Genomic DNA, 14229 nt, shown 5'->3' with positions numbered 1-14229 from the left:
TCACTGAATCCTGCTGTGATCAACCAGTCTTTAAATCTAGGGGAAATTGAGTTGCAAGGAAAGGAATGAAGAGACTAGCCAACTATCTTCTAAAAGTACAGATGCCACATTTTTAACCTTTATTTTTAAGTAATTTTGAGTTATTTTATACTAGTGAAATTGAGTAATAGAAAAAAACTTGAGTATGTCCATAATCAACTTCAAGAAACAAAATGTTCTCAATATAGTCGAGGCTCTTGTGTCCTCCCAATGTTGTCTTCCCTCCAGAGGCACCTGCATTCAGTGTTACTAATCTCCATATTTTACTAATCTTCATATTTTAATTCATATACCTGCATCCTCATATTTATATTTATATTTTCTGAGATTTATTTTGGTCATGCCATTATTTTCCTTTTTTTTTTTAGTTTGGTTGTGAAAATTAAAAATTGGTATGTGATTAGAATTTCATTGTATGAAGTCAGTGCACGATCTTTATCCAACATTTTTGAAGCAATGACTGCTGAAATGAATTGTCAATGGGTGTAATTAGTTCATATGTGTACACGCTAGGGAGTGCCTGCATTGTTAAGTTGCTAGGCACATATGCACCATTAAGTGACTAGATTTTGTTAACTGTTCTTCAAAGTGGTTGTCCAGACTTCCATTCCCACCATAAGCTTTCTGATTGCTCTACATCTTTACAACACTCAGCATTGCCAGAATCATATTGCAAATCATTGCACTGGTGAGAAATGCTGTCTCATTGTAGTTCTGTGGTGCCTTAATGTTTACTGGCCAGAATGGCATGGGGATTATAATTCCCTGGCCTGGGCACCCCAATGTCTCACACTCGAGTAGAGCTGACTGAGAGATTCAAATAGCTAAAGTCTTACAAATGACATAGAGAAATATCCTAAGTATGAAATTATTCCCTGAGTCATTTAAGTTATTTCTGATTATCAAAACATGATGCCTGCCAGTGCCTCTTCCTGTGTCATTCTCAGTTGTGACATCCTCAGCTTCTCCTACTCTGGTTCTGGCTGTAGAAAAAACAAGAATAAACCTTCAGTCACTGATGCTCAAGATGAAGCTAAGTCATAAAGGAAAATAGCGCATCACTCTGGCTAAAATGGACTGACAACAGCAGGATTTGGGGAGCTCCAGAAAGCCTAGATTGACAACATGGGGGTTCCTGTGCTGAGAGAAGGGATGGAACTCAGATGCTCTTTAGGACCCTTTATTCTGGCCCTGTAGGCTGGTCCTAAGTGAGGAAACATCCACAAAACTTTCATAGACTTTCCACTGCCCATGTGGAAAAAAAACATTTTTAAAGTATGTTATGTTTTCTAAAGAGGTGATGAGTAAAATTGTTTTACATATCATTTCTAGTGGAATTACCCAGAAAATCCCCCCAACCTACCATCGGTGCTAAGTACATAAGACTTTGACCCTGGGGAGCACACGTGTTATCCTTTCTATAGTCTGAATTATCATTTGCCTCACTCGCTGTTACAGTATGTCGCCTGTCTCCATTCACAGCTCTGGATCATCAATACTTTTATCCCTACTCTAGAACTTCACTCCACGTTATTGGTTTGTAGTTTTCAGGGTTCCCTCTTTGAGAAGGTACAAGTGAACCTGGCTCATGGAAGTGATTCAATTTGCTATTAATACTGAATGCCCTGTTAGGAAAATGGTTTGGGTATCTATGTTTATATTACTTTGGAAAGATTTTATTTCACAAATACTAAAAAAAATCCATGGAGGAGGAGGTCATTTAGTTCAAGTTTGCTGACAGAAAATTGATCTGTATCGGTCTGGATGATTATATTCCATTGATTTCTTAATGACTTCAAGACAAAATTTCTACCACTGCCTTCATTGGGTCAATGTCTGAGTCTGGAGAGCCTAAGAAAGTTTTTTTATGTTTAGACTGGGTTATCTTGTTTATCATTCAGACTCCCCTCGTCCTGTTGTTTCTGCTTCTTGGACAATCGCTGAACCTCTCTGGTCAGTTTAACCAACCCACAGATGTGATGCTCCGCCATCCTGAAAGCAGCAGTATGGGGATGGACGCTGCTTCCTGTGGGGCCTTTTTGGGTGTGTGTGTGCTTGTGTGTGTTGCACTTGTGCTGAGGTGAGTGCACATGGAAGTAGTGTTTTTAAGGTAACTCTTCTCACCTATAATAGCCTGTTTCCTAGTCTTAGGACCGGCTCTCTCATGGGGCTTTGATCTGTTTTGATCCTGTGTTGTGTTGCCAAAGGGCAGCGCCCCTTCTGTTCCACAGCTCGGGCGTCTTCAGGGCTCATTGACGGGTTCTGGTGGTCGTCTCCCTGCAGGTTATCCAGGCCGTCTTCTTCGGGATCTGTGTGCTGACTGATCTTTCTAGTCTTCTGACAAGAGGAAGTGGGAACCAAGAACAAGAGAGGCAGCTCAAGAAACTCATCTCTCTGCGGGACTGGATGCTGGCTGTGTTGGCCTTTCCTGTCGGAGTTGTGAGTATGACATAGAATGCATTTAGCTGCAGAAACAAACTTGGGTCTCATTTCAGATTTTTAAGAAGGGGGGAAAGAAAAGGCAGATTAGAGGAGGTTGATTTCCTCCTTCCTTCCCTGCTCTTCTTCCTTGGTGCTGGGATTGAAGTTAGAGCTTGGTGCATGCTAAGCACACATATAACACTGAGCTGCCCCTCCAGCCCTGAGTTTTAGATTTGGATTTAGATTCGTTCACTAAGCTGCCAGGACCACAGACTGACAGGCTTGACCAACAGAAGCTTATTTTCTTTCTTCTGGAGTCTAGAAGTCCAAGATCAAGAGGTTGGTTTCTTCAAGGCCTCTCTCTTTGGCTTCTAGATTATCACCATCTCATGGTGTCTTACATCCCTTCCCCTGTGTGCTGGTCTGTACCCTAATTTCCTTTTTTATAAGGAGACCACTCAGATTGGGTCAGTTTGCCCCTCCTGGCCTCATTTCATCTCAGTTACCTTTTTAAAGGCCCTGCCTCCAAGTGTTACCACATCCTGAGGTTCTGGAGGTTAGGACTTCAACCTAAGACATTTTGAGGGACACAGTTTAACCCATAATAGTTTCTTAAACATCCCAAAACTTGAAAGGTATGGTACTTTGATCAAATACTTTAGGGTTTTTTGGGGGGTATGTTTTTTGTTTGTTTATTTGTTTTGCTTTTTAGTGGTAGAGAGAAATCAGCATTAGTTCACTCTTGTTAAGGTAACTCGTCAACTGTGTGTGTGTTGCACTTGTGCTGAGGTGTCCCTTCCATTAGTTAACATCACTTAAGTAAATGCCACTTAATGTTTGGATCCATTCTCCATAGCTCGACTTTCTTCACAAGAGTGCTAATTTTCCTACATCTGCATATGAACCTTGTTTCTTTAAATGCTCCACAAGATTCTAGATTTGAACTCGTGTATAGCCAGGAGAAGAATGAGAATCCTTATATATCTCAAATTGTGAGGACAATGCGAGTTTTTTACCTAGTTCAAATTCAGACCTCTGGCTCGCCATCTTTCTCCTGGGAGAAGCAGAAGCCCTACTGACGTGGGCAGCAGGAGCACCAAGTCCAAGGCTTGGCGGCGGAGCAGTCGGAAGTCCTGCCCAGATCCTTCCCATGGCTGCTCCTCTCAGCTCCCAGAGGCCCCCACATGGGTGGCTGCAGATCTTTTTCTGTGTGCTGAGTTGCTTTTCCTTGAGTGAGGTCGCCCTTAGCTCTTGAGAACTGCGCAAGGGCAAGGGGAGCTTCACAGCCAGTCACCGCCCCTCTCGCTGGCCAGGCTTGTCTTCTGGAGGCGACTCTGCGGGCCCTCAGATCTCTCAGGTTCGGTCCTTTACATAACAGTCTAAATGCTTTATATATTATTTACTATTCCTTCTTTGCATTGCCTTATACAATTCAAATACCTTCTACCAGAGTAGCCATATAGAAGGAAATTTTCACTAGCATAAAGTGTAAAGATATATGCCTTCTGCATAAAAGAATTATCTAGACATCCAAGTCTGTGTGTGTCTATATAATTTGTTTATCTGTGTTTCTTTTTTTTTCTTTTTAAATCCCAACCCTTCCTTGAATTCCATTGTCTCTGGAAGACTTCACTGGGTAGAAAGAATACAACAGAATACAATAAAAATAGGAGCACCGTATGGATATGTTTTCTCTTTGCTCCAAGACTCCTGTTAACTGATGTCAAAGTGTTTCCACAGGAACATTCTGACTTATGGAGTAAATTTTGGCCTGTCCTCAAAGGTTCATTGCATTTGTTCTTTGGGTGGTTGTGACATTCTCTAGGGGGAAGTTTTCTGCCCCTTTTTGTGCTGAAGACTTGAGGTGTTCGTCAACTTTGAGTGTCCTTCCTAAATTTACTGTGGGCATGTTTCATGGTGTGTAAGTTTGTAAGCCTTTTTATTTGCTTCTTTGTTTTACTACATCTGATGTTTTCCTCCGTGATTCACCATTTTTGTTGCTTTGTCCATATTTTTGAAGAAGGTAGAGGAGTAACACTACTCTTCATCTCCTGCCCTTGTTAACCAGAAGTCACACAAGTCACAGCATCAAATTTTCAGCACAGTGTTCACTTTTCCTGGCGACAAGCTCCCTAGCACAGGGCCAGCCTTGGCCTCTCACCCAATACCTCCATCCGGTGCCACCCGACACACAGGAGGTGATCAGAATTCTGTGGTCACAGAAGAAAGTGAAGCCATAGTGATGAAATCACAGATAAGCAATTTGGCTGATTTCTTTCACTCATTTTTTTCCTTGGCCACTGATATTTTATAGTCACTATTTCCCTTTTTCATAATCTTTCTTATTATCATAGTGAGTTACATTTCCCTTTATAGTCACTAGCCTGTTGTTTTCTTGTGAACTTCCTTAAGTTTCTCTTTCACTTTTCTTTGTACTCCTCCTACCTTCTTTCCTTACTCCCTCCTTCCTTTCTTCCCCAATTAAGAACCATCTTGTTCAATGTTCTCTGGAAATCTTATGTTTTCCACTGTTTCTACCTTACTCTGTCATTTGACTTTGTATCTGTTTACCCAGTTTTTACCAGATTTCTAACTCTAAGGTGCAAAAATTCATCTTGAGGTAATACCCCCAAATCTTGATAAATGGCTTCTTCCAAGACCCATTAGTTTTATTGTGAAGTCATGCAGTTGCTCAGAAGGGTCTAGAATACCACTGCAGTTTTATTCTTTGTTTTGTGTGTGTGGTACGGGGGATCACACCCAGGGTCTCACACATGTTAGGCAAGTAGACACTTGCCTAACATGTAACCACTAAGCTACACCCCCAACCCTTTTAAAGATTTTATTTTCTTATAGGTTCTCAGTAAGTTGTCATTGCACTCGGCCTTGCATTAGAGTTTAAATTCTATTTTCTATGTTTCCTAAGGAAATGGAAACCATACAGTCCTCATCACAAGTAAAAACAACTTTTAGATAATTCTAGAAGAGTTTGGCACATATAAAATCTTCACCAACTCTACAAGATATGATTAGAATACCAGAAATGGTTACTTAATGGATAACTTTAAGACTAAACTCAGATAAGAAAGACAAATTCCAGAAACATTCAGGCACATACTGGCTTGCTCTGAGACTGTACACTTATCCCAGGCCCAAACCTTCAGGGTCCCCTCACTCGCACTCAGAGAAGGATATCTGCACCTTCACAGGGCCGGGGACAGGGCAGCATCTGGGCTAGAGCAACCCAAGGTGATACCAAGACAAAGATGTACTGGCGAGGTGGTGAGATTTGATTGTGTGCATTTTTCAAGCAGAGTAACAAATGAATCTAGTGCCGAGATTGAATTTATGGAAAATCTACAATTGTTCTTCATTAAGAGGGCTTCACTGGATAGCCATTGGGGACACATTTAGGGTTTGGGGAGAGGGGAACTTTCATACTCATCTTATTCTTTGTTTGTTTGTTTGTTTTTTGGTTGAAAGTGTAAGCTTACTCTCTTGAACTACAGGGGTATCTTGCCAGCACAAAAGTCAACAAACACACAGGAGACAAAAGGCATTTTTGGTTTGATTGCTCCTGATAAACTTCAGTGCTTCCAGACCACATAATGTCATAGAATTATTTGTAATGGTTCTTAAAAGGGTGACAGGGTTCAGAAATAAACTGCACATGGTAAGAAGAGCCTCCCGTGGGTTATCCCTGTGAAATGAGTTGCACGGCTTTGGGAGTGGTGGTGATTTCCGGCCATTAGCATTACTAATCGAGGCCAGCTTTGCATTTGTGGGAATCGACACAAATCAAGATGATACATGCTATGTTCACTCAAGCAACGCTGCCTGATTCCTTCAAGGTCACAATGAAACAAACCTTTACTCCAATTATCTTTGATTGGAATGTTTCATTATTTTTATATATCCTTGAGGTAAGAGAGAGCTTGAAGTAGATGCATTAGGTCCATGGGTCACCAAATCATATTTAGTGCTCCAAGCTCACATAAAGCAATTACTGTCAACTCTCAATTAACCTTGTTCCTGGAGGATGCATTAGTGCAGAAATTACAAATCCTGCCTGTCTTGCTGCCTTGGTTGCAGCTGAGAAGTGTATGTGCATGTGTGTGCATGTGAGGTGGAGGGGGAGGGAGAGGGAGAGAGAGAGAGAGAGAGAGAGAGGAGAGAATGAGAGAGGAGAGAGAGCACTAGGAAAAACTTGGACCCAAAAGGCCATCATGCCTGCACCATGAAGCAAAGCTAACACTGCTTCCCCAGGAGCAAACTAACAAGAAGTGTAAGGTAGAGGGAGCCTGTTACAGCAAGGAGCCCTTGGCATGGTCAACCAGTCACCTTGCAGCCAGGGCAGCAGAGCAGGGAAGCCCTCGGGACCCAAGGGTTTCAAAGCCCAGACTGCATACCTTCCACGTTAGGTGGCTGGAGCTAGGACCTTTGCTCCCCTGGTGCTCTGAAGGTGCTTAGATGTTTTGCTCTATGGAATTCTGTTTGCATCAGCCAAAGTGATAAAAGATATTTACTTCAACTGTTGTTATGACTCATTTGCACACATGGTAAGCATTCTTAATGCTACGAATTCCCACGTATTCCTACGGGTGTTATAACTGTGTCCATCAGATACTGGGTACAAATGCTGTTTCCATCTTCTGCGCTTGTGAGCCAGGTCAGCTGGGCATCTCCCTTCAGGGCCAGGAGACTCAGGAAGAGTCAAACGCCTTGCAAGTGACTCCTCCTGACTTTGCTCCATGAAGGTTCATATTTAGCAAGGAAGAAAGTTCTTGTTTTATTACTATCACTTAATTTGGGCGCATGCCTATAATACCAGTTACTCAGGAGCCTAAGGCAGGAGGATCACTGGTTCGAGGTTAGCTGGGCAATTTAACAAGACCCTGTCTCAAAATAAAAATAAAGAAGGATTAGGGAAGTAGCTCAGTGACTGCCCCCGGGTTCAGCCCCTAGTACTGGGAGGAGAGAGGGGAGGAAATAAAGGGAGGAACTATTGCAACAAAATAAAATAAATCTCTGAGGCAAACTCCATGAAAAAGTATATCGCAACTATTTTCAAAATTAATTCCCCACTGGGTGTGGTGGTGCACGCCTATACGCCCAGCAGCTCGGGAGGCTGAGAAGAAGGATCATGAGTTTATAAGCCAGCCTCAGCAATTTAGTGAAGCCCTAAGCAACTTAGTGAGACCCTGTCTCTAAATGAAATATAAAAATGGCTGGGGATGTTGCTCAGTGGTTAAGTGTCTCTGAGTTCAATCCCTGGTACCAAAAGAAAAAAAAATAATTCTCCACAGACTTCATTTATTGATATACTACCTAAGTTTAAGCTACATGGAGAAAACTTTTGAGATGTATAAAAGTTTAGATTATCATATCCCTACAATCCAAAAAATATTTTCATTACACATTTATTAAATGTAAAAGTTTGACTTAAATAGAAAACAAGCATATCAACTAATTACTAGTATTAATATCTGTTAATGTAACACACAAAGGAAGGGAACTTAATTCTATTTGTGATTGCAAATAAAAACAAATGTTTTTGCTTTTGTTTTGATATCTAGGGGGAAATATTTTAAAAATACATTATTTACTTCCTACTACAAATACAAGAGTTAACTTAATAATATACTTAATATCTGCTAATCTCTCTATTAAATTTTCACACAGATAGCTAAAATCAAACCCATTTCTGTTTTCTTTTAACTTTAGCTAATGTTTTAAGTTCCTTTAAATGCCCCTTTTCTTTTCACCTCTGAAATTAAAAATACAATACCAGCTAGGTCATATTTTTCTGGCAAAACCAAGTTGATGTCTGATTCAGTCAATCATATGCTCTCCCCCAGTATAGCAATGAGGATATGAGTTAAGTTGCCCAAAAGGGAAGGTTCATAGATGTCAGTTTGTTCAAGATCAGTAAACAAAATAAGCCACATTTCCCCATTTCCAGGAGAAAGGCTCAGAACACTGTAATTACATAACCGAGGTAAGTATAGGTTGTATGTTTCATTTCCTGCTGATCCCTGCATCAGGGGCCATGTCTAAATATTAATTCAATATTAGTTGAGTGTAATCTGTTCCACTGTAGCTTGAGCAATGAGAATTTTTAGTATCTCATAAAACAGTGGGACTGTAGATAGGTAGTTTCAGGGTGGTATTGTATATTATTTAAGAATTGGGCATTTTCTGTTTTAAACTCTTCCATCTTTATAAAGTCACCCTTTTGACTGTTGGATTGGTGTTTGATTTTCAAGAGGATAGATAAAGCACCAAGGATCACATCCTTCACATACGTGTTCAAGGCATGAAGAGAAATAAAATCCTTTTCGGGAGCTCCCACTCCTAAGGTGTTTGTCTCTTCCTCAGGCAAATGCCTCATTCCAGAGCTCTGATTGCAGACTTCCCCTTAGGTCTTGATGGTCAGAACCATCATATGGGTAGAACCAACATCGTGGGAGGCCAGAAAAGCAGGTGGAAGCAGAGGACGTGAGGTTGCCATGACAGCGTAAACTAATACTTTATCCTCAGGGCTGGGCATACTGCTGCCAAACAAAATCAGAAATTTTAAAAACCATATAAGTAACACATTTTGAGAATTACAATGGAATATAAAGTAAGTAAAAGCTAGTAGAATTTTAGGTAATTCATTTTCTATTCGTGTCGATATGAAAAGTGCTGATCAGTCTCATCATGGACATTTTCTGTTGTAGAGAATACAGGCCTATTTCCCATTCATTCTCTTCCAATATCATGTTCACTGCATTTTTTGCCAGTATCATCATAAGCTATTTAAGAGAAAATCAGATCTCTTAGGCACTTGACTAAATGGTGGCATTTGTTTTAGACCACTAACTTAGAAACACACATAAGTGGGTTCAATGAGTAAAATTTTCTTTCTCTTTCCATCTCCCTAGAAATTACAGAAAATTATTATACTCCTATATATCATTTCACAGAGTTCCCACTCTGGCTAGGCGAAAAGATGACAGAATATCTCAGAATATGAAGATATATTTTCTATAGTTATATTCAAATGTATTTGAAAGTCGATCCCAATATAAGTTAGAAGTAATCTTCAGTAATGTTAATAATGCATGTATGTTAATAAACAAATATGATTCTTGTCCTACACCAGAGTCTTGTGTATGTCCTTGTGTTGGGGACCAAAAACAAGATGTGATTTTACTTCTCATCTACATATCTCTCTCCTTACCTCATCCCTTTCTTTCATCCCTTTCTATTCCTCCAGCCCAATTATTGGTTCCAACCTAGAAGAAACAAATTGTTCCTGAAATTACAACAGTCCCCATGGGTGTTTTGAGATAACTCTTTATCTACTTTGGCTGGGTCAGAGTGCTGTGTTACATCAGCTGGATATAAAACATTCTCTCCCCAAAGGAAGGAGCTACACAAGATTTATTAACTGTTGTTGAACCCATGCTATTACCATGTTAATAATTTGCTTCTTTTACCTCAAATAACCAGTCTCCATAGGACTTTCATTCACCCTGACTGTGTCAGAAACTCAGGTGGGAAGATGAGATTGGAGATGGTGAGGAGAGAGTGTAATCACAGTTCATATGTAACTAAACCAGCTCTCTGTCTCCTAAACTCCTCTGAAGAGCCAATTTTTGCAGTTCCCTCTAGAGGATGTCTGTTTATTCTGTGGGCTGGATCTGTGCTTGATCCACACATAGGCACATATCTGTTCAAGGAGTTTGGGCTGTGCTGGTGAAGTTTGGAGCAACCTGAGGACAGTGAAGAGATCTTTATCACAGAGAAAAGCAGAAGCATCCCCTCAGTTCTAATCTGCTTTGTGCTTTTCTGAGTTCTCTAATACCTTGTCCATCATTCACTGGGAGGAGATGGGAGAGGGATGTAAAAATCCAAAAACATGAATTGGTGATGTGCCCAAGTTAAAAAGTATGACTAGAGAGGATGTATCTCCTCACCACTTGATCTTAGGAGGCTCCCCCTCTCCCCTGTGTTTGCCTTAAAAATCGACTACAAGCAAGATTTCCTCTTCATAAGCACAGATAACTAAACAGAAGCCTCCGTGCACCCATGGCCAGAGGATAATGTGAGCATGCAGGTGCCCAGGGGCTGCCCTTAAACAAAATTTGCATTGAGGCACCAAAGTCAGTCCCAGATTTATTGGTCCAGTTATTCATGTCTAAATATTCAGGAACCCCTAACTGCAGTCCCCTCCCCCATGCCCCATTACCTAGAGTTCTAAAGAAGACGCCATGCACCCAGAGGCTTTGCTGTTCCCTCCGGTTAGGCTCCAGCCTCTGAATGAGTAGTTCCACTTGTATTTCCTGAGACTTCCCGCCACCTCCCTTCCCATAGTGTCAAAACCCACAAACAACTCAACAGCCCCAAAATCCAAGAAACAAGAGCTAACTTCTAGTATGTGTGTGCTGTGGGCCAGGCAATGTGCTAAGGGTTTTCCTCATTTCCTAATTTGGTCCTCAAAGCCCCATTAGATAGGAGTTTCCATTAGAGGTACAGGTAGGACAGGTTCCCATTTCACAGCTTGCCTGCCTGAGGTGGTGCAGCTAGTACCTGATGCTAGTAAATCAAGCGGGATTTGAACCCAAACACAGACTAATGGAGCGCTTTACTCTTGGGAACTATTCCAGACTTTCTGACAAGCCAAGCCTACCTTTGCTTTTCATCCTGTACTTCATAGACGTTTGAGCTATGTGCATACAGCCTGAGCTGACCAAAATTTCTAATTTTGGAGAATGTATAAAAAAAGAAAAAGAATTGGGCAGAATGTGAAACAAAAATCAGTGCTTTATCTGTTTCCTTGATGTTTAACAGAAGACCAAGTTCATATGTGCTTTTCGTTGCTTCTCTTTGATAACTTTTTTCACACTGTGGAGTCCAGTGCTTGATAGTTTTACAGGCCAGTTTGAAAAGTATAGGTTTTGATAAGAAAAGAAAATATTTCCTACTTTGCTTCTTTATTTTAACAATTTCACAAGCTATTACATATTTAACCATTATGCTTGTTTTTAATATATGAAAATAAGGTTTTATCAGTGGAATCAGCTATATTTAAAAAATAAGGTTGCTAAATGCTTCCAGTGTAATCTGTAAATTGTCTCTGGGCTTCCAAGAAGGCATGGTTTGTAGCTACACAATTGCAAAAGAATGTGTTTGTTAAGAAATGATCCAGGACATTCCACATGAGCAGGAAAATCCTAACAAATGAATTATGCCTAGTCAGTAAAATATTTTACTAAGAATTCCTGAAAGTCATTTTGTTCTCCTTTATCAAGAGTGAGTTTTCAGTCAAATCTGCTTTTCTTTCTAAATTTGTATTTCATATCTCCACCCATTTTCAACAAGGACTTCAGGTGGCATAAGTCAAATCAGTTCATCAGAAAATACCAGAGCATCTTGGGCCTCGATGTTATTCAGTAAGGCCTCCTATAAATAATCTTGCCTGTTTGGGTATTTCTTATATAATAATGTAAGCAAAACAGAGCAAATTTCTTAACCTTTTTGTCTGGAAAGGGGAGGAAAATCAGGAAGATGCAGAAACCTCTGACAGACCTAGCAAATTCAGTTAACATAGGTTGAGTGCTTGTCACTATATTAACCATTACCACATGATTTCACTGACTCCAGAAGGGGATCTTACATAAACAAGAGTTCCTGGGTGACAGGAAGTCACTTGCCCCCACAGATTGTGGTGCTAGGAAGAGGACTGGAGTCCTTTGCGGAGAGTAGTGCTACCATCCTGGCCATGACAGCCAGTTCTTGCTCTGCTTCTGACCTGTCTAGAGAAGATGCCTGCCATATTGGATCTGGTCAGGAATGATTGATGAGCAGCATTGGTACTTGAAGAGTCTCAAGCAAAAGGGTAGGAAGAGAGGAGAGAGAAGGAAAAGCTTTAGGGGAAGAATAGTCACCCACATGAAGTTGGTTTTCTTTGGGATCCCTGGCTTCTTTCATGGATCAGCATCAAAGCAGATGATATCTCTCCCCAGCCTGGCACCTTCCTGAACTGCTGATCCTCAGAGTAGTCAGTTGGGTGAAACCTCCTGTCTCTCAGTTGACAAGAAGTGTTCTTCTGTCACACACACACAAAAAAACCATAATTGGTCAGCAATTGTAGAGAGGCCCTAAGTAATCAGATGACAAGAGTTCAGGTGCACCAAATATCAAGAGGGGCAAAAAATTCAAAGTGCTTCCAGGAAGACAGACTGCTGACACTTGGGGTGCATATATGCATCTTTGAGCCATTTTGCTTGCTAACACCTTCCGCTTCAGGTATACAGCATACATCATCATAGAGAAGATTTAAAGGCAAAAACAAAAGTCCACACAAATTCCCACAGTAAAATTTATTACTTGTATAATAAGAAAAGCCCACAAAACATTAGAAAAGCCCTCAGACAACTACTCATGTTTGGGAAATAAACACAATTTATATTTGCAAATGCGTTCTTAGTTAGGAATGTTCATGTTCTAAATTAAAGGGCAAATCCCTTAGAAAAAAGAAGCAATATCCTGTTGCATGATACAACACAAATACATCAGTGTCTCCATAGTTTTTCTTGTTACTAACTATGTACACAACTTAGCACTGTACACTCGTACATGGCATGGTGGATTTTCCTAGTTTGTATATAATGTGAAAGTAACAATACAAAACCTTAGCCTTCCTCCTTCTGTCCTATCTCCATAGCAGTTCACAGGTAATGGGGGATTCATCTGGGAATGTTCTGGTATGCTGGGACAAGGACTCAACACTTGGTTTTGTCCGTCTTTGAAAATTCTTAGTGAACTCATGCAAATTAAATGATTACATTCTAAAGTTTAGAAGGATAAGCCATTTATGATGAGAAAAAATATCTGGGCAGACTAAAGTCTGTGCAAGCTCACCCAGCAGGCAAAATAACTTTGAAAAAGCCAAAAGGATGCCAGGAGATTTCTGGGTGAACTGGAAATCAAGGAAGGGAGTGGTAATTTAATGATTTAAGGACAGGTGATCAAATTACTAGTGTTGAATGTGTGCTTTTGCATTATAGGATTGACTTGCTAGGTAGACCAGAATGCTTTCTTCAGTGACTAAGGGACCCTCATCTATATAAGGCTAGAGATGCAGTCTTGCCCTTCAGTACCTAAAGCCTACTCACCATTATGACCCCGTTTCTCCTGTTAACGTGCCTTTCTTGGGAAGACTGTAATTTGTTTGAGTAGGCTTTACCATCCCCAGATTAATCCCCCATTACCTTTGAACTGCTATGGGGATGGTCTTCACTACTGTAAAAGCAGTCTTCTGATCAGTGGTGTTCTGTCATTCTGATACTATACCTGAGTCACTGAATTTGGGCACTCATTGACACAGTCTCTAACATAGTATGCTTCTGCAAAAGGATAATCTAATTAACTTTCATTAGATTATATTAAATTTGATTTTCCTTAATTTTATTCTCAGATGGTAACTTTAAATTCTAGTTGTGGTTAGTTGGATCTCTCTTATTATGTACTTAGAGCTACACTGTGGATATTCATGTTAGTGTAATTGTATCTGTAACTAGACCATATTACTCTTTTATTTTTTAAAAAAGCGCAATACAGAGACAGCAGGAGTTTGATTAGTAAGTGATCTTATGAAAGACACAAGGTCCGTGTGTTTTTTTAAAAATGCAAACACATCAGTGCTAACTAATAAAAATAGTTTATGGGTTATCTGTTTAATTATTTTATTTATTGCTACTTGACAGACAGTAAAAGAAG

The 14229-nt window shown here is 40.3% G+C and overlaps 1 protein-coding gene across 3 annotated transcripts in view; it reads left to right on the top strand.

The window, feature by feature from the left end:
* AIG1 (androgen induced 1) overlaps nucleotides 1-14229 on the top strand; it is a 253696-nt gene that overhangs the window by 64807 nt on the left and 174660 nt on the right. For all 3 annotated transcript variants that reach the window (XM_079146898.1, XM_079146896.1, XM_079146897.1), the window contains one exon: nucleotides 2323-2478. In XM_079146898.1, coding sequence (XP_079003024.1) covers nucleotides 2323-2478 — 156 coding nt within the window. The remainder of the gene's footprint in view (nucleotides 1-2322; nucleotides 2479-14229) is intronic.

This window comes from Sciurus vulgaris (assembly GCF_902686455.1).
Source record: "Sciurus vulgaris genome assembly, chromosome: 7".
In the NCBI taxonomy this organism is placed as follows: Eukaryota; Metazoa; Chordata; class Mammalia; order Rodentia; family Sciuridae; genus Sciurus; species Sciurus vulgaris.
This window is presented reverse-complemented; position numbering and strand designations above follow the sequence as displayed.